This window comes from Megascapheus bottae, chromosome 6 (genome assembly GCF_031878675.1).
Source record: "Megascapheus bottae isolate mThoBot1 chromosome 6, mThoBot2.hap1, whole genome shotgun sequence".
Classification (NCBI taxonomy): domain Eukaryota; kingdom Metazoa; phylum Chordata; class Mammalia; order Rodentia; family Geomyidae; genus Megascapheus; species Megascapheus bottae.
The window spans coordinates 80,261,122-80,278,540 of NC_143514.1; the positions used below are offsets into that span (position 1 = coordinate 80,261,122).

Below are 17,419 nucleotides of genomic sequence, written 5' to 3' on the forward strand. Positions count from 1 at the left end.
CCATCAGCATCTCTGAATCAGGGTGGAGGGACACACAGGACACAAGACATGCTCCATGGGAGAGCGGCCATTCCACACTCCCAGGATGGGAGCCTCCACTGATAACTGCCCTGGTTGTCTTGTGTGCACTGTGTGTGTGTGGGGGGGGGCACAGGGCCTGATAGCAGCTGCAGAAGGTACTGGCCTGGGCACAGTGAAGAGAGAAAAAATGGAAGAAACTGGGGACAGTGGGTCAGAGAAGGCTTTGTCTACTTTGGATCCAAAATATTCCTCCTCCTCCTTCCCCTCCTCCTCCTCCTTCTCCTTTTTTCTCAGGTAAGGAAATGGAGTCCCAAAGAAAGTGTGGGGTGGGGGAGGGCATCCACAAGCTCATATGGGGATAGGAAGAGAGCCGAGTAAGACATTTCCTGTGTGCCAAAAACATCTCATAAATATTGACAGACAGAATAGCCAAAGGTCCTAGAGACTCAGGGACCAGCCCAAGGTCAAGGACTGGAGCCAAGGGGAAAGGCCTGAGATGGAACAGAGCCAGGTAACACCGGGGGCTGCTTCTCATTGGGCAGCATCTAGACCAGACTGCTGTCCCCCTGGCAGGCCCCTGCCATGTGCTCATGCACCTCCATGGTGGGTGGGAGACACAGGACGTCGCAGGACACACGCTTATCTGAGGAACCCACACTAATTGGCACTCTTGTTGAATGAGTGCATAAAGGAGTGGGTGAATGAATGAATGAAGGAAGGACAACAGAGGAACTCCAGCCTAGAGCCTCAGGAGAGGCTGTTCTGAGCCTTCCGTTGTTTGCCTAGTGATTATTCCTTAAGTTGGGAGCTGTGCAGCCCCTATGAAAGTCGTGAGAATCCGCAATTGTGGGGGAACAGCGGAGGGCTGTTCATATGCTGTGGTGTCCCCAGGTTACTCTGACCTGAGGTCCCTTTGTCTAGCTGATGGCTTGGACACTTCTGCAAGATGGAACAGGGGTGTCACAGGGCTCAGGGGAGGCCCTGCACCTCGGGCTGCCATACCCCGTTGGGAACGTTATGTCTGTAGGCCAGTGTTTTGGCTTCCAGGCTGTGCGCGAGTCCAGGGAGAGTGGCTGCTCTCATGGCAATTGGCCTTGCTACAGACCTGGGTGTCTTCTGGCCTGGAGACTCTCCAGGAGTTTTCTGCCGTCTCAGAGGAAGGTCTGAGTGGTTTGTGGAAGGGTCAGTAATGCAGAGAGCTGTTTAGGGATCGAGGAATTCGGTGTCTATGCCTTGCTTCAGGCTACTGTCTTCTCCAGAGAGGAGGCCCTGAAGGTCCTCACACAACGTTTTGGGGGCCGCCAGGACCTACCAAAGGCAGGTGGTCCAGTGGAAGCCACACCAGCTCCAGAGGCCTCCCGATATGGCGGAAGGCAGCCTGCTGCAGCACGGCCACGTCAGGCCCTGTCTGAGGGGAAGGTGCTGGCTCTACGTGCAACCAGCTTCCTGCCCACACGAGGCTGATGGAACCCTGCTGTGTGGCACACATCTCTACTTGTGCAAGGCAAGCCTCGGAGTGCCACCCTTTAGAAATGTTCTTCTCTGCACGGGTGGAACTCCCTGTCCAGTAGACACTTGCTAAATGTGCAGCTCCTCTGGTCCAGGTCCCCTAGGCAGCAGCAGCATCCCCAGTCACTCACTGGGGAGGCAAAAGCCAGGGAGGGGCATGGAACCAGCAGAGGGCGGGGAGGGAGCCATCTGACTCCAGAAGGAGTGGGGCTTCCCTGCCTTCCAACCTCAAACCCAGAAGCTCTCCATAAACATGTGACTTTCTCTCTGGGTTTCTGAGAAAGATGGAGCCCACGTGCTGTGTGATAACATGTAGAGTTCTGGGCAAAGGCCCTGCTCGGCACCATTTTGTCTGTGAAGGAGGGTGGCTCTGGAACTCCTCTCCCCAGAGTACCTCCCTGCAGAGGTGTCTGAGTTTACAGGGGCACTGCGTGTAGCAGGGCATGCATGCATGCATGTACACACATGTTACGTATACATATGTGCAACATGTGTTTTTAGATAAGGATATGTGTATTATAGGTTAGGTATATAGGCATTTGTATGAAAGGCATGTGTATATGCACAGCACATGCAGACACACATGCATACAAAGTGTATGTTTACAGTGTGTGCATAATGCATGTGTGTCTGTGTGTGTCTGTGTGCATAGTGAAGACATGCATATATCTACATAGCATATGCATGCATGTATCTGTACATGTATTCATGTGTGTGCATACACAGCATAACATACATGGGAGTATATAAGTATCATGCCAGCTCGTGTGTATATGTGTATAGTGCAGGCATACATGTCGTCATGTGTGCAGTGCAAGTTCAGATATGCCACTGTGTATGCAGATTTGCACGTGTGTTGTGTGCATACACATGTGTGTTAATTGTGTGCCAGTGTGGCATGATGTATCTATCTATGTGTATACTTGTATGATGTGTGTGTGTCTATGCTGTGGCTATCCTGCGCTTGCATTTACTGAGCACTTACTACATTTGCATCGTGCACCACGCTAAGTGCTCCGCAGGGCAGGGCTCTCACCTCCTCACAGCCCCTTGGAGCTGGCACTCTTACCGTCTCCACTATGTGTGACTAGAAGCTGAGGCACACACAAGCGCTGCAATTTCCCTAAGGGAGGAAGGGGCTGGGAGGCAGGCTGGGGAGTCCTGCAGGGGACTTGGGGGACGTGGCCTCAGCTCCTGTGGAGAGCCACATCTCCCTCCCTGGGAAGAAAGCCAGGTTCACCTGGACCACAGCTCTGAGCAGCCAGGAGCAGCCAGGGCAGGGGACTCTGAAAGGGCCTCAGGTCCTCCCAGCATGGGTGAGGAGCTGGAGGGACTGGGCTGGAGGCTGGGCTCTGTGTCACTCAGGGCTGGGATTGTCCCTAGGCCTTGGGAAGCTGCTGCAGGACACGGGGATGGAACCACCTCGGAGGACAGGTTTCTCCCTGGGGTTGACAATTTACACTGGCTGAGAGACTCCAGCCAGAGACCTCGCCTTCCATTTCCCAGCCTCAAAGTTTTTATCAGCCTCAGACCAGGAGCAGAGAGGCCCAAGCAATCCTAGAAGGCCAGGCGGATACTCCCGTCTCCGGTCTGCTGTGCGAGGCTCCGTGCTGGCTTGAGACAGCTGCCTGCTGAAGATTAATTCTGCCGGCTCGCGGATACCACCTTAGTAGCTTTGAGCTGGCAGCACAGAAGCAGGCATCCCCCCAAATTAGGCCTTTGTGCTGCCTTTCTCTGGGAGAGCCTTGTGGTAGGCATCAACTACTCTGCCTCCGCTGCTTGCGGGCATAGAAACCTGGCTGTCTCTCCATCTGCTTCAGCCACCCAGGGGCAGGTGCTTGCCTGCTCCTGAAAGAGGCAATCACCATCCCGACCTCATTGCCGGAGCTGGGGAAGCATGCCCCGCTCCGTGTCTGGCAGCAGAACCGTCTTCTCTCTAATTAAGCCCGACTTGGTGTAATGTGGCGAGCGTGCGCTCTCTGATCAGACGGCAGAGCTGCATGCAGGCATGGTCTGGGAAGCTAGCCTGGCATGCTAAAGATGCCCTCCCAGCCTCCACGCAAGGGGAGGCCCAGGAAGAGGCAGTATTCAAGCCCGGCTTCTGCTGGTTCACTGGGGACACTCAGGCAAGTTATGGCCTCCCTGAGTGATGGCTTGGGGTTAGACAGCTGGCTCCTAAGATCCTGCTCAGAAACTTCCAGAATCATGAAGGGCTTGGTTCTGGGGAAGGGGTCGTTGAGGGGGAATGGCTACGACTCTATTCTGTCACCAAGGTACCCCATCCCAGGGGTGGTGGGGAGTCACTTCCTAGCTTGAGGCCCGGCCTGTCACAGCGGAGGGGTTGGGCCCCGCTTTTCCTTGCCGGGATGGTGAGTAGAGCCTCCCTGGTACCCGTGAGAGGTAGAGGTAGACTGTAGGGAGACACGGGCGGCCAGGCAGGAGGCAGTTGGGGGTCGTGAAGCCAGCGGTCTAGGGGAATTGCTGGCAGGATTTCAGAAACCTGGCTTTTTCAGAAAGAGCCAGGCTTCTCTGGGGACAGCCCTAGGATTCGCTGAGCAGGTGCATGGGGAGATGGCATCCAGGCACGGCCCATGGCTTCAGCTGTGAATTCCGACAGCAGAGCCTGGCAGGGAAATGTGTGACACTCTGGTGGCAGGCTGAGAGGGCAGGGCCCAGGACGTGTGCACGGTGGGGCACAGCTGGGGTGAATGGCCTAGGTTGTGACTTCAGAACCATTGGGACAACAGCAGCCCCAGTTGTCACTAGAGCACTTGCCTTTGTCTGACCTCTGGGGCAAAGCACCCTGAAAGCCGCCACAAACCCTTTCTGTCACATGGCCCCGTTCTGTGGGTGAAGAAACAAAGCCCCAGTTTGGGGTGTGTTTGTCTAAGTGACCCAACTCCACGTGGGCTCTTCTGCTGGTCAGCATGATGCCAAGGCCTCAGCCTTCATGGCCACATCAGAACTCCGAGCACTCAATGCTCACGTGTGAAAGGAAGTGGGAAACTCGATGGGACCGTGGCGGGGCGGTGGGTGGGGGGATCGATGGAAGGGTGGCGCCTATCAAGATGCACTGTGCACACAAATGGGCATGTGAAATGGTAGCCCCCTTGTACAACCATTTGTAGATAAAAACCTAAAAAGCCTTGTGGGGCCTCCTTGAAGCAGAGCCCTGCCAGCTTGGGGACACCTGAAGACCCTTTCTCCTGAGTCTGCGTTCCCTTGGGGGGAAAACCCCGGGCTGGGGCTTGGCCCTGCCCCTGGGTGAGCTGCTGCTGGCCTGGCACTATGCCGATGGCCTGCAGGGAGCTGTGTGTTATTTCTTTGCTTGTCCAGGCACAGAGTGAATGGAGGTGCTTGAGACTGGCCAGTGTGCAGCTAATGCAGTGAGCACTGGTGAGAGGCAAGGCTAGACTTTGCAGGACTTCCAAAGGAGCGATGGTGGGAGGAGTCATGCTATGTGCACTTATGAATACCTATGTGTACATACATGCCTGGGCATACCTCCACATGCTTGCATACTGTGCATCCCTGCAGGGGCACCTACATATGCTGTGCAGACCAGCACACATCTATGTATACCAGTATGTGCGCACACACACACACACACACACACACACACACACTTATGCACACCTGAGTACACCTCTCTGGTGAAAATCACTTGCCAGGAGCCTGGAGCTCATCACATATCTCCCTGACAGTCACCAGGTCATCAATTATGGTAGAGGCAGGGAAGATGCCACTGTGCCAAGACAGGGATCGCCTTTCGTGGCTGGGGTCTATGGCACATCCCCATCGCCACCATCACTGTCCAGCTGGGGCACAGCTGCAGGCCCGAGTGAGCTGCTGACGTTTGCACACTGCGCTGTCACCAAATGCCTCCGTGTTCCATTTGGCTCTATCAAATTACATCTGAATTTCATTCTTGGCCCTTTGAGTTCCTTCAGAGGCAACACAAAAAGTGTTTCCTCCAGGCAAACTTTTGTCTGGCTTTAGAAGGCGCTGTTACCCCTTTGCTCCAAAGAAGATTAGGGTATTAACGCTGGCTGGATTACAGGAGATGGATAATTAAACAAAAGACCCATATTAGAAGCCAACTAGAAGGGAAACAGAGCAGCTTTTTGGATCCCTCTCATCTCTGACAAGGGCTCTGTGAAGGGGACCAGGAATGATTTGGCTCGATAAATAAAGATAGCAACCAAATTCAATGGCCCTTTGTTCTGCCTTGATATTGAAAGCCATCGCTTACTCAGGCTGACACCCCCTCCATGGGGGCACGGTCCTCACCACAGACCCAGACCGAAGGATTAAGAGTCTGACAAATCTGCATAATAAGACTAATTAATAATTCGCATCTCCGAGGATCTGCTGCTCAGGCAACTTTATGCATCCAAGCCTGGGCAGCCAAGGCCGTCCAGGGCTGAGAGACAAAGGGAGCTTTATAGTCCCAGCCAGGAGATGCCTAATGGCTCCACAGCAGGCTGAGGAGCAGTGGAAGGCCAGGGTGATGGGGTGCAGGCGAGAAACGGGCAGAAGGCAGAGGCACCACTCACTTTACCTCCAGTTCCTGCCTAAGGCTTTGGAACAAATGATGACATGGGGTTTGGGAATGACACATGGCCGTTGGTGGTGGGATCTTTGGGGAGACCCTCCCCCAGTCCCACACCTTCTGCATCCCCTGGGTGTGACATCACATCCTGCCAGCTGTGACCTTGTGCGTGGCCTCAGTCTGTCCTTCAAATGGCCTCAAGAGGGAGGCATTTGATGCCTGAATTGGAGCCACACCTCTCACAAGCAGAAGGCTGCCTCTCCTAGGCTCAGTACAGCCTTGACACGAGGTGGAGGCAGAGGGTCCTTCTGCAGAGAAGGGTTCTGGCCCGCCATATTCCTTGGCCTCTAGCAATATCTAACAAGGTTAGATATTGGGGCTCCCCCTGCCCCAAGTACACAAGGAGCTCTGCTGAAAATGCCAACCAAACAGCCCTCATTACCTTGTGCCCAAAGCAAGCTGAAGGAAGAGATTGGCACGAGGGAATTTCCCGGAAAATTCCCAGTGACACTCCTCAGAGAGGATAATAGCCATTCTGGGGGTGTCTGCCATATTTCCTGGAGGCTCTAGGTGGGTACAGCTATGGCCTTAGCCTCATAAATCGCAACCAAGCAAAGATGTATGAGGAGAAAATACTACCACCATGCCAGGCAACCTTGGCTGGAGCCCTGAAATCTTAATGGAATTGAGCAATTTTTTTTTTTTGCATAGCACCATAAATTCCTGATTGTCTACCTTATCGCCTCATCACGTTATTCAAGGGGCATTAAATGGAGAAAGATGGGGGGTGCTGCTAGTTAGGAGAAAGCTGGGACAAGAAGGCAGTGGGAGAATTATATGTCAGAGACGGCCATTTGTCCTCAGCTCCTCTCCCTCCCCACCCCCCACCCAGCTGTCCCCTTCCCCAGCTGGGGGGAGGGGAGGGCAGGCAGGGCTCTGCCCAGTGCTAGTGGGCACCCTGAGTCTTCTACTGGGAACACTGCCCCTCTGGGCTCTTTCCCTGCCCACCCCTGTGGCACCCCACCCTCCCTCTCTGGCCTTCTTACCCACAACCCCTTGCTCTTCTTGCAGGGTGGGGCCTTTCTCCTTCCTGGTAGAGAAGGCTGTGTCTTGGGTGTGGGTCTTCCCCCTTTGTGTGGAGGGCTGTGATGGCTGGCCAGAGCTCCCAGCCCCTTTCTCCCCAGCAACAGAATTACAAAGCAGAGGCCTCACAGGGTCCCAGAGTGCACAGAAGCCGTGGCCTCGGGGGCCGCTGCTATCCGGATGACAATGCGGCCATGCCGACAATGCCCACAATGCAGTGGTGTGGGCGGCATCACTGCAGTCACAGCAGCTTGCTGGTTTCTTGATTCTGGAGATGCTCTGGCTCTATGGCCTCCACCGGCTGGAGACTCTGAGACTCACGAGATCCTTTTGTCTCAGCCTCCAGAATGCTAGGACTACAAGTATAGACCTTGGCATCTGGCTGGCTCTCTGGAGCAGCTTTGCGTCTGCACCTCTGCTCTGGCCTCTTCTCCATGTCTCCCAGGGACTCAGCACATGGGCTGACTTTAGATGCCATCGGCTAGGCATGTAAGTTAGGAGCAGAGAGGACTTCAACGCCTAGGGTTAGCCTTCCACTGCCCTCAGGGCTCATGGGGCCCCCGAAGCCCAAGGCTGACCTACTCCTGCCCCGGGGCCACTCCGGGGGCCCGGCTGAGACTCATGTACCCTGGCCAGTGGTCACAGCCACTTTGGGTGTGGTGACCGTGGGTGGGGAACGAGGGATGCACAGCTCAGCCCCACCTCACAGGAACACAGCGGGCCAGGAAGACTGGGCTTGTGGCCAAGGACTGTCAGACTCTTGTGCTTCTTAAACCAACCGAGAAATGGGCCCCCCGGGTCTGCAGCCACTCCCCTTGTCATCTATCTCACCCCACGGTTGTATCCGAGGGGTCAGCCACCGTGGCCCACAGCCGCCCAGGATGTGGATGGTGTCTGCAGAAAGCCCACACCAGGTTCAGCCCTGCTGCTTTCCCTGTGCTTTCTGAGCTTCCTTTCTCCCTCATCCTCACATGTCCATGGGACACTGGGAAGATTTTACTGCAGTTTCCTCATGTCCCAGTGGTGGGACTCAGAAATCCCTGGACTTGAGGCTCTTAGCTAACTGCCAATGGCTGTCCAGGGCCAGGCTGTGGTCTTCTAAGCCATGTGCTTGGAGCAGTGTGCAGAACCTTCCCTTCCCTTCCCTTCCCTGCCCTGCCCTGCCCTGCCCTTCTCTTCCTTTTCTCGAATGACATCGGTCACATGTCTCTTTGGGGACAGAATGTCAGCTGACAGCAATGCCTTCCCTTGCCCCAGCCCTCATGCTTGGTCCCCTGTCTCAGTGATGTGTGTACTTCTAGGGACCCCACCCCACCTAGAACACAACCCTCCACCCACCCAGAGGGGTGTCTCCAGGCTTTATTTCCCAGCACTCCTCTTTCACCCCAATGAAACTGAGCAAAAGGCCTCAGATTGTTTTTATGAAGCCATCATGTTCTTCTTACAAAGGAAAGGAAAAAGAGACACTACGTCGTGCTAAAGTATTTCGTGCACTTCCAGGCCTGCTGGGTGCGTGGACACTGGCTTTGGTCTCTTCCTGCCTACATCACCAGCAGGGCAGCCTGTCCCCAGGGCTGTGGAGCAGGACCCCCAGTGGGGCTCTTTTGCAGACAGATTGGGATAGGCAGCAGAGGGCACTGGCTCCCCAAAGAGCTGGCTGAGCCTTCACACCTGTCAGTGTCAGTGTGGATAAGACCCGTCCCAGAGACGACAGAGTCCCTGTGGGCTGCCTTCCACTGCCTCGTCCTTCCAGGCTGCCAGGGAGTGGACAGCTCTGTCCCTGATGGGATGGCCTAGCTTAGGGAGGGCGGCCCTTACCTAGTTCACCCTCACTGTGAGAGCTAAGGGGGGTGGGCTGTTGGGTTGGGGGTCAGGGCATGTTCTCTGGGATGTCAGACAGTTGGCATAGCCTGGCCTGGTGTTGACGGTACTGAGCTACTGTTTCTGGAGTACACGTGTGCCATGTGCCAGGAGTTGTGTTACAATGTCACGTGTGCTGTGTCCAGTGATATCAACCGCCACGGCAGCCCTGTGCCGCGGGGCTATGGCTGTCTTTATTGTGCTGATGCAGAAACCAGCTCACAGAAGACTGACGAACTGCCTGAGGTCACAGGAGCTACAGGAGGTCCTGTGGGGCCCCATCAGTTCTACACACCATGCCAAACAGAAGTTTGGGGCACACATCCCCCCTCCGGAGAGGGCTGGGCAGCTCGACCCCCAGCGTGTGCGTAGGCCCAGGGCGGGCATTCTAGGATGCCTGGAAGATCTCATCGCTTTACCCTGACCCCACTGTACCCCACTTTGCTGCACAGGTCAGCAATGAACTCTTAGGACTCTTCTTGAGGACTTCAGATATCAGTCCAGAGAGGAAAGAGGTGAGCAAACAGCAAGGCTTCAAGGTATTTTGTTTTGTTTGGTCTTTTGTCAGTCATGGGACTTGAACTTGGGGCCTACGTATTGTCACAGAGCTCTTTTTGCTAAAGGCTAGTGCTCTACCACCGGGAGCCATAGCTCTACAACGAATGGCTCGTTGGAGATAAGAATCTCTTAGATTATCCTGGGCTGGCTTTGAACTGCAATCCTCAGATCTCAGCCTCCTAAGTAGCTAGGATGACAACCATGAGCCACAGACACCCTGCCTCCGGCTATTATTATTATTATTATTATTAATAATAAAGCTACCACATTCTACTCTAAAAGAAGGAAGAAAGCATGTGAGAGAAACTGTGCCTTGCTGAACCATGTGGTGTGTTTTTGGGCTGCCCTGCTCGTGAAGCTCGGGCTCCCCCAGTCACAAGGGACAACAGTGGTAGTGTGGTGGGGTGGCCACGTCTCAGACCCAATTTGGGCACCAAGATGCGCAGCCGGCCCAGGGAGCAGTGCTCTGGCTCGTGGCCTGCTCCTCCTGGGGACTTGAAGGGCTCTTGCTTCCCAGAGGACTGTGCAGAGGGGGCCTAGGGGCCACCGGAAAGGACGTGGCAGGGAGGGGGCTCCTTGGGGACTTGCTGGGGTCTAGTCTGGTACAGACAGGAAGTGGCCATTCCTGAAAGTCCCCAGAAAGGTGGGAAGAGAGGCTGCAGCCCCCCAGGAAGTCTGGCTTGTTGCCCCTCAATGTCCCTCCCTTCCTTCTTCCCCTCCTTTTCTTTGTCCTCTGTTGGGGCCTGACCTCCGTCTCTGAGGCCTGATTCTGGCTCAGCTGCAATTAAAGGGCTTTGTCTAGGCATTCGGTCTTTTGCATACCTCTCTTAAGGCATCTCTGTGTAGGTGACTCGATTGAACCCCCCGCAGTTTCGCGGGTCTCACAGCAGCTCAGGTCTCGCGAGCTTTCCTGCACCTGTCCTGCCCAGTACCTGAAAGTCCCACCCAGATCCTTAGTGGTAGCACAGAGGCCCTCTTCCTATTGGCTAGCTTCCCAGTGCCCACCTTCTCCTACCCTAACAGTATATAACTAATTGTCTGACGCAATAAAGAGAGGAGAGCATCAGAGAACAAGAGATCAGCAGAGATCAGCAGAGAGATCTGATGCGCTTTCATGGTTAACACTGCTTCTGACTCAGCGTGGTTTTTTCTTCCCCGGTGATTGGGGGAGGGCTGGGTCATTCGACCCTTACCATCTCGCTCGGCTCCCGGGGGACTACAGGCTGGCCCTGTGTGTCCCTCCCCGTTCCCGTGTTGCTGCCCCGGAGAGGAGCAACAGTCCTCCTTCTCTTCCTTCTCCACCACCATCTTGCCCTAGGCTGTACGGCTGCTCTCCATGGTCCTGAATCCTGCTGCTGCTGCCGCCACCCTCCTCCTCCTCCTCCTCCTCCTCCTCCTCCTCCTCCTCCTCTTCCTCCTCCTCCTCCTCTCCCTCCTCCTCCTCTTCCTCCTCCTCTTCTTCCTTCTCCTCCTCTTTCTCCCTCTCCTCCCCTCCTCTTCTCCTCCTCCCTCCCCATCCCCTCCTCCTCTCCCTCCTCCTCCTCTCCCTCCTCCTCCTCCTCCTCCTCTTTGTCCTCCTCCTCTTTTGCCCTCCACTCCCCACCCCCTCACCGCTTCCTTTTCTGGAGACCCCAAGCTGGGGATGATCTAGGTCATTCTGCAGCCTCCCACTGGCTGTACAGACAGCTCGCTGAGTCTCACAGCCAGCCCCGGGCAGGCAGCCCGCCTTCCTCCCAGACAGAAGCATGCTCCTCCTTCCTGCCTGGGGAAAGCCAGGGCTGCTGGGTTTGAGTTTGGGACTTTGGCTCCACCCAGGGTCCAGTTCCAGAACCAGGGGCTGCCTGGGAGTGCGCCGGGGCCCAGCTGCAGTCCATCCTCTCTGAAAGGCAGAGTCCTGGCGGAGGCTTCCATTCTCCTGGGGAGCCCTGCAGCATCTGGGACCTCCACTGGGCCCATGCTCAGCTCATGGGCCTCCCCCGGGGGGCCTTGTACCCCTGCAATGTGCCCTGGTTCTTGGCCTTGTGGTGCCTGCGGTGGGAAGCAACGGTACCTGTCCTGGTTTAGATCACACATGCTCCCTGTAGACCTGGTGCTAAAGATGGGGTCTCCAACCCCTGGTGCGGCAGGAAGGGGGTGGAGGCGATGGGACGCGGCGCGGTCACTTGGGTGTGCTTTTGGAGGGGAAAGGGTAGTTCCCCCCAACTCCTGGCCTCTGCTTCCCGGTCTCTCTGAGGTGAGCAGGCTTGCTCTGCCTCTGTGATCCTGCCATGATGTGCTGAGCCCCCACAGGCCAAAGTGATGGGGCTGCAATCTTGAGACTGAGCTACACCAAGTCTTTCCACAGCACTCCTGCGCCTGCTGTTTCTACCAGAGGCTCCCGACAGCAGGAAGCAGGGAGTGGTAGGTGAGGGCCCAGCAGCTCCCAAGTTTTCCAGCTGGGTTTATGACCCAGGAAAAAGTGTCCTCCACTCCTCTATCCTCCTTCAAGGGCCTCATAGACATAAAGGGGTGATGGTGGTATCGCATAGAGAGACAGAGAACATGGCTGTGAGAGACCTCCCCCTCCCCTTCCCCGCACACACCCTTACTCCACTGGCCCCTGGACTGGTGGAGCACTGGTGTGGTTTACTGGTTTACTTCTTGGCCAGAAGGTGGCATTCAGCAGTAGCCAGCACCACTACGACTTGGGATGCACCGGGCAGTATTAAAACCCAGTCCTTAGACTCTGAATCCAGTGCTCCTTTCATTACCCAAGTCCTGGATCTCAACATTCAAATGTCCGCATTCTCATGTGAATCAGGGCTCCTTCCGCTCTGTGCTGGGGTCTCCGCTGAGCCCCAGCCCTGGCCCTGTTTTCCACAGGCCACTGTGATGCTGCAGAGCCGGGCTGGGCTGGGAAGGAGCCCTCTGGCCTGGGCGCCAGCAAGCTGAACACAGCAGCCAAGCAGCTCAAATGGCAGTCACAGTAAATACACGGGAACACCCCCCTGCCTCACTCGCACAGAAAACATTCATTAAGCGTTTTAGAGGACAAGGGCAGAGAGGAAAAAACACTCATTAGAAGCACAAATGGTTTCCAAATAAGCCATGCAGACTATGTGGGAAGGGTAGCCTGAAATGAAGGCCTGTTGGGGGTGCAGGAGGCTCCCCCAAGAGGCCGAGGGGCAGGGCAACGGACCTGCACTCTGGTGCCCACTCACCTGACTGGACCCTAGCAGAGCTCAGGCAGCGGCTCCAGCAGCCAGGCCCCATGAGGTAGAGGGGGAGAGGCCTGAGTGACATGGAGGCCACACATGCCCTGCCCTGCCCTGCCCTGCTCATCCCTGCCACCTGCACGACTCCAGGCCTGGCTCTGCTCCCTGGGCCACAGTGACCTATCTAGACAAATGGTGGCAGAGTCTAGGGCCCTGCCACTGCAACACAGAGCCTCCAAGGAAATGGAGCCAATGCTATTGGTGGTGCCACCAGCAGTGGTGGCCTTTTCCAGGGCTAGCGGTGGGGACATAACTGCTGAGCTCACTCCAGGCTCCGCACCTGGCCAGCTGGAGAAGTGACCCAGGCTCAGCTCATCTGAGCTCAAAGCAGCCTGTGACCTCAAATGCCACCTGAGCAGGGACGGTCCGCCCTCTGCCACCTCTGAGCTGCCCCTCGTACGTCTGGTCCCCGCAGTCTCAGCACTGACCGGCTGTAGCCCCTCCAGCCTAAGCAGTCTCCAGCACTTTACATTCTAGGGGCTGCTTGCTGGACTCCTGGCTCACAGTCTAATAGAATATTTATTAGCACCGAAGGGAGAAAATGACATACACAGAGGGACAGACAGACACAAGGCAGAGAGGCAGGATCCTCCCCTGAAAACACATCCCGTGGCCGGGACACCATGTGTCCTGTGGCGTTGTCTTCACCCTCCCAGATGTCAGCATCCTGTCCTGGCTTTGTCCCTCCCCTTGCAGGGGACAGTTGCCGACGCACAGCCACATCTTCCTGGGTGTTCTGGTGTCTGTTCTGCCATGGCCCAGGTCTGGGTGTGTGGGGGGAACTCCCAGTGTGGGTAGAGAGGAGAGTGCAGGCCCCTGTAGGGAGGAGCCATTGTGTGCTCAGTGACCTGGAGCGGGTGGATGTCGGGGTCATGGGGTGGCAGTGAAATCTCGGCAGGAGCTGAGTGGCTCTGTGGTAGCTGGCAGTGGAGGCTTACCCAGTGCCATCCCTGCCTCCTTGACTCTTTTTCTAGACACTGCCTTGTCCCTGACCAGCTGCTGGGCAGATGTAGGGTACGGTGGGCCCAGGCCGCCCCTGCTCCCTTCCCACCCTCACTGAACGACTACCTTGATACCTTGGTGTTCACTAGCCCTTTTTCCTGGTAATTGATATCAGAGACAAACTTGTGCCAATTTCCATGTGGGCTGGCATCTCACAGCTTCTTCCCCATTTAATATCAGAGAAATTAAACCTGACCACACCGTCATTATCCTGGTATTGTAATTAGCACCAGAACAAATTGCCCTGAGCGGCACCGGCTGCCGTGGAGCTCCTGGCTCTGAGCAGGACGTACATTGTGCTAATTGTTTTGGCCGAAAGCTCCTTAGCCTCCTGTTGCCTGGCCAGGCTGGGGGGGTGGCACACCCCACACCTGTGCACATTCCTGCTCTATCACCTGCACACAGAACGGGAGCCAGAGCATTGCTGAGGGACATAGAGGACACAGAGTAGGAGTGTAGCTCCCCTGGGCCCGGGCAGAAGAAAATAAAGAGATCCCCGATGGGCCATCAAAACCCTGAGTCTGTGATATTAGCCTCTGGGGAGACCGTGGCTCTGCTTGCTGGAAGGTGATGAGTCTGATGCAGGTGAATCACCCCAAGTGTGTGCCCATGTACGGGGGAGGCAGGAGATGGGAGCGGGAGGGAGGGTGAGGCAGGCCTCTCCTCATCACCCTGGCGCGTGGGAGCTGGATGGAAAACAGTTATGGCGTCATGAGCTCGGTCCTCACACAGCAAAACAAATGCAGGGAATTAAAAAGCCACGAGAGTGTGATGAAAACAGGGGAGGCCAACAGAGATGGGGTGTAGAGCAGGCCTGGGGAAGGGGTAAGGCTCAAGGACAGTGGGGTTTCCGGCAGGAAGCTGGGGTGCGCCAGGCCAGGTGGAGGCAGAGCCAGCGTGCCAGAGACGCATTCTCTACCAGAAAGGAGAAAAGCCAAAACCAGACCCAGAATTTCCAGAGGCCGCAGCCTGCACGGGAGAAACAGTGCTTCTAGAAGCCAGAGTTGGAATGTGGAGAGGGTGGAGTTAGCATGGCTGGAGCCCAGGCTCCACTCCCGCCATGGCAGTGAGAAAACCCGGTGCCCATGGGTTTTCAGGATAGCCCACCTTCAGGATAGCCCAGAGCACTCCCCCGTCCCACCTGGTCGTGTAACCCCCCCGAAGACAAGGGTCCAAGAAACCAGAGAATCAGGCTTCCCGGCAGCCTCCTCTGGAGACAGAGCCAGGACAGTGGGCAGTGGGGACAGGGCACGGTGGGCACAGCATCCTTTAACCAACAGGCACATTCTAAGACTATCTGAGGCACCCTTCCTAACCAACGCATCAGCGGGCCCTGGGAGCCAAGGGAGGAGGGAGCAGCGTAGGGGGCTGGGGCTGGGTGGGGTTGGGGTGCTTGAAGTTGGGTCTCCCCATCCCGTGGGCTGCAGGCCAGGTCACCCCTCCCAGGTGACCTTCCCTGTGGCCAAGTCCTCCGTGGCTGTGTCCTTCCTGTGCTTTCCGCGCCTTGGGGCTGGGCAGGCTGGTTACCTGGCCTGGCAGTGCCCTCAGCTCCCAGAGATCTCCGCTCCCCCAAAGCCCACGGCACTGTCAGGAGCGGGGGCCATGTGTGCAAAGGGAGCCAATCCACCATCGCCACCCTCTACAATGACAATCCCAATACGCAAGACGCAGGAGGGCTCCAGAGTCTCTTGTCTCTACATAGTTCTGCACACACAAGCACCATGGCCAGAGGTCCAGTGGGTGCTGCCAGAGCACTCCACCCGAAGACATTGCCAACCGATCATAGAGCGCCATTCCAGGGAGCCAATGGCTCCTCCTCCCCAGCTGTCATCCACTCATTTAGTCCATCAATAATCAGTCAATCCATCAATCCACCTCTCCATCCATCCTCCCTCTGGAAGTCTGCTTCCCACACATGCTTTGTGACCGCACACAGAGCACACAGTCATGTGGCTTTTGGTCCAGACGCACATCACAGTCAGGGCCAGGAGGCTTAGCCTTGCCTCTTGTTCGCATCGGAAGGCAACCGAGGCAGCCAGGAGCCTGGTCTCACCAACTCTCTCCCCTTCCTGGCTTCCGACAACCAAGCCAGGAAGCAGGCCTCAGCACACACGCAGCCCACGCCTAGAAGGACTCACCAAGGCTGTTGACTCACAGCCACGCCACATACGGGAGCCCCGTGTCCCCTCAATGCCCTCCATCGACCCTGATGTCAACAGCCCCCAGTCCCAGCCACCTACCTGAAGGAGCCAGTAGCACCTCCGGTGGAAGGTGGGGATGATGGAGGAATGGACATAGCAGCCGTACAAGCACTAGGGAGAGAGGAAAAACGAGAATTCAGTTGGAACGAGGGAAGGAAAGAGGAAGAGAGGCAACAGAGAAGGGGCAGGAAGGCCGCACCACCTCCAGCTGACCCAGGGAGGCATGGCCCAGCTCCTGCACGAAGCCTTGCCTCAGGGACAGGATCCAGGGAGCACGAGGGACATGCCAGCAGAGACACACAGGAAGGGGCAGCGACAGGACTCCCCTCTGGGGACCCAGAGGCCAGCCAAGGTATGTTTGGAGGGCTGAGAGTTTCAGAATGTGGTAAAAGTCACAGCATACACACAGCTTCTGGCTGGGTGGGACAAAGCACTCGGAGAGACCCTCTGTGCCTCCTCACCTGTGGTATTTCGTTTTATTCTAGTGCCAGGACTGGAGTTTGAAGTCAGGGCTTCTTTCTCTTCTTACTTACTTGGCCTTTTTCACTCAGAGTTGGCACTCTACTACTTGAGCCACACCTCTACTTCTGGCTTTTTTCTTTTTTTGTTGTTGGTTAATTGGAGAGGTAAGAGTCTCACAGATTTTTCTGCCAGGGCTGACTTTAAACCGAGATGGTCAGATCTCAGCCTCCTGGATTATAAGCATGAGGGCCACCAGTGTGGGGCCGTTATACTTTTTGAATGAGGGGTTGTTGGCTTTAGGATTTTACAATACGAAATGGTGTCTGTTGCAGGTGGATTTGATTTTGGAAACCAGAGTGGGGGTGGGGGATGAGAATTCAGATCCGGGAAGGACATGTCAGGCAGGCTGGCGTATAGGACAGTTCCACCTGCTTGGCACAACTCTCACTTGGGTCCAGCAGGTGCAGGTGGCCTGTGGGTGGGCTTCCTGCGAGCACAGAGCTGGGCACCAGTTGGGGAGGAGAGTGAGGCAGAGTGGGGCGTGAGGTGGACCGGGGCCCTTGTAGCAGACGTGAGAGTCGGTGTGGGAGGGATGGGCCCCGTCTCCCAGGTGGCTTGCCAGTGTGGGCAGGACCATCCCAGGCACCCACAGGCAGGGCCCACACCAAAACCAGGGCCAAGGCTTTGTCGTGAGAGCATTCACACCTACAGTGTGGCAGTCACCTTCCAGTTGGCCCAAATTTCCCAGGGCTCGGACCCAAGGATGGGGCAGTAAGAGGAAGCGGGATTGGCACATCCATGTGGGACCCTCAGTGGGGAAGGGCTTTCTGTCCCAGGCTCCTGCTTTCAGTGCCCCTTTCCCCTGTGCCCCCAGCACCAGCTTCCTAGGGACCGCTGCCAGCAATTCTGTCTTGCAA

At 56.2% G+C, this 17,419-nt stretch overlaps 1 protein-coding gene across 15 annotated transcripts in view; it reads right to left on the reverse strand.

Annotated features, from left to right (window-relative positions):
• Camta1 (calmodulin binding transcription activator 1) overlaps positions 1 to 17,419 on the reverse strand; it is a 684,963-nt gene that overhangs the window by 203,026 nt on the left and 464,518 nt on the right. For all 15 annotated transcript variants that reach the window (XM_090335924.1, XM_090335918.1, XM_090335932.1 and 12 more), the window contains one exon: positions 16,080 to 16,151. In XM_090335924.1, the coding sequence (XP_090192050.1) occupies positions 16,080 to 16,151 (72 nt within the window). The remainder of the gene's footprint in view (positions 1 to 16,079; positions 16,152 to 17,419) is intronic.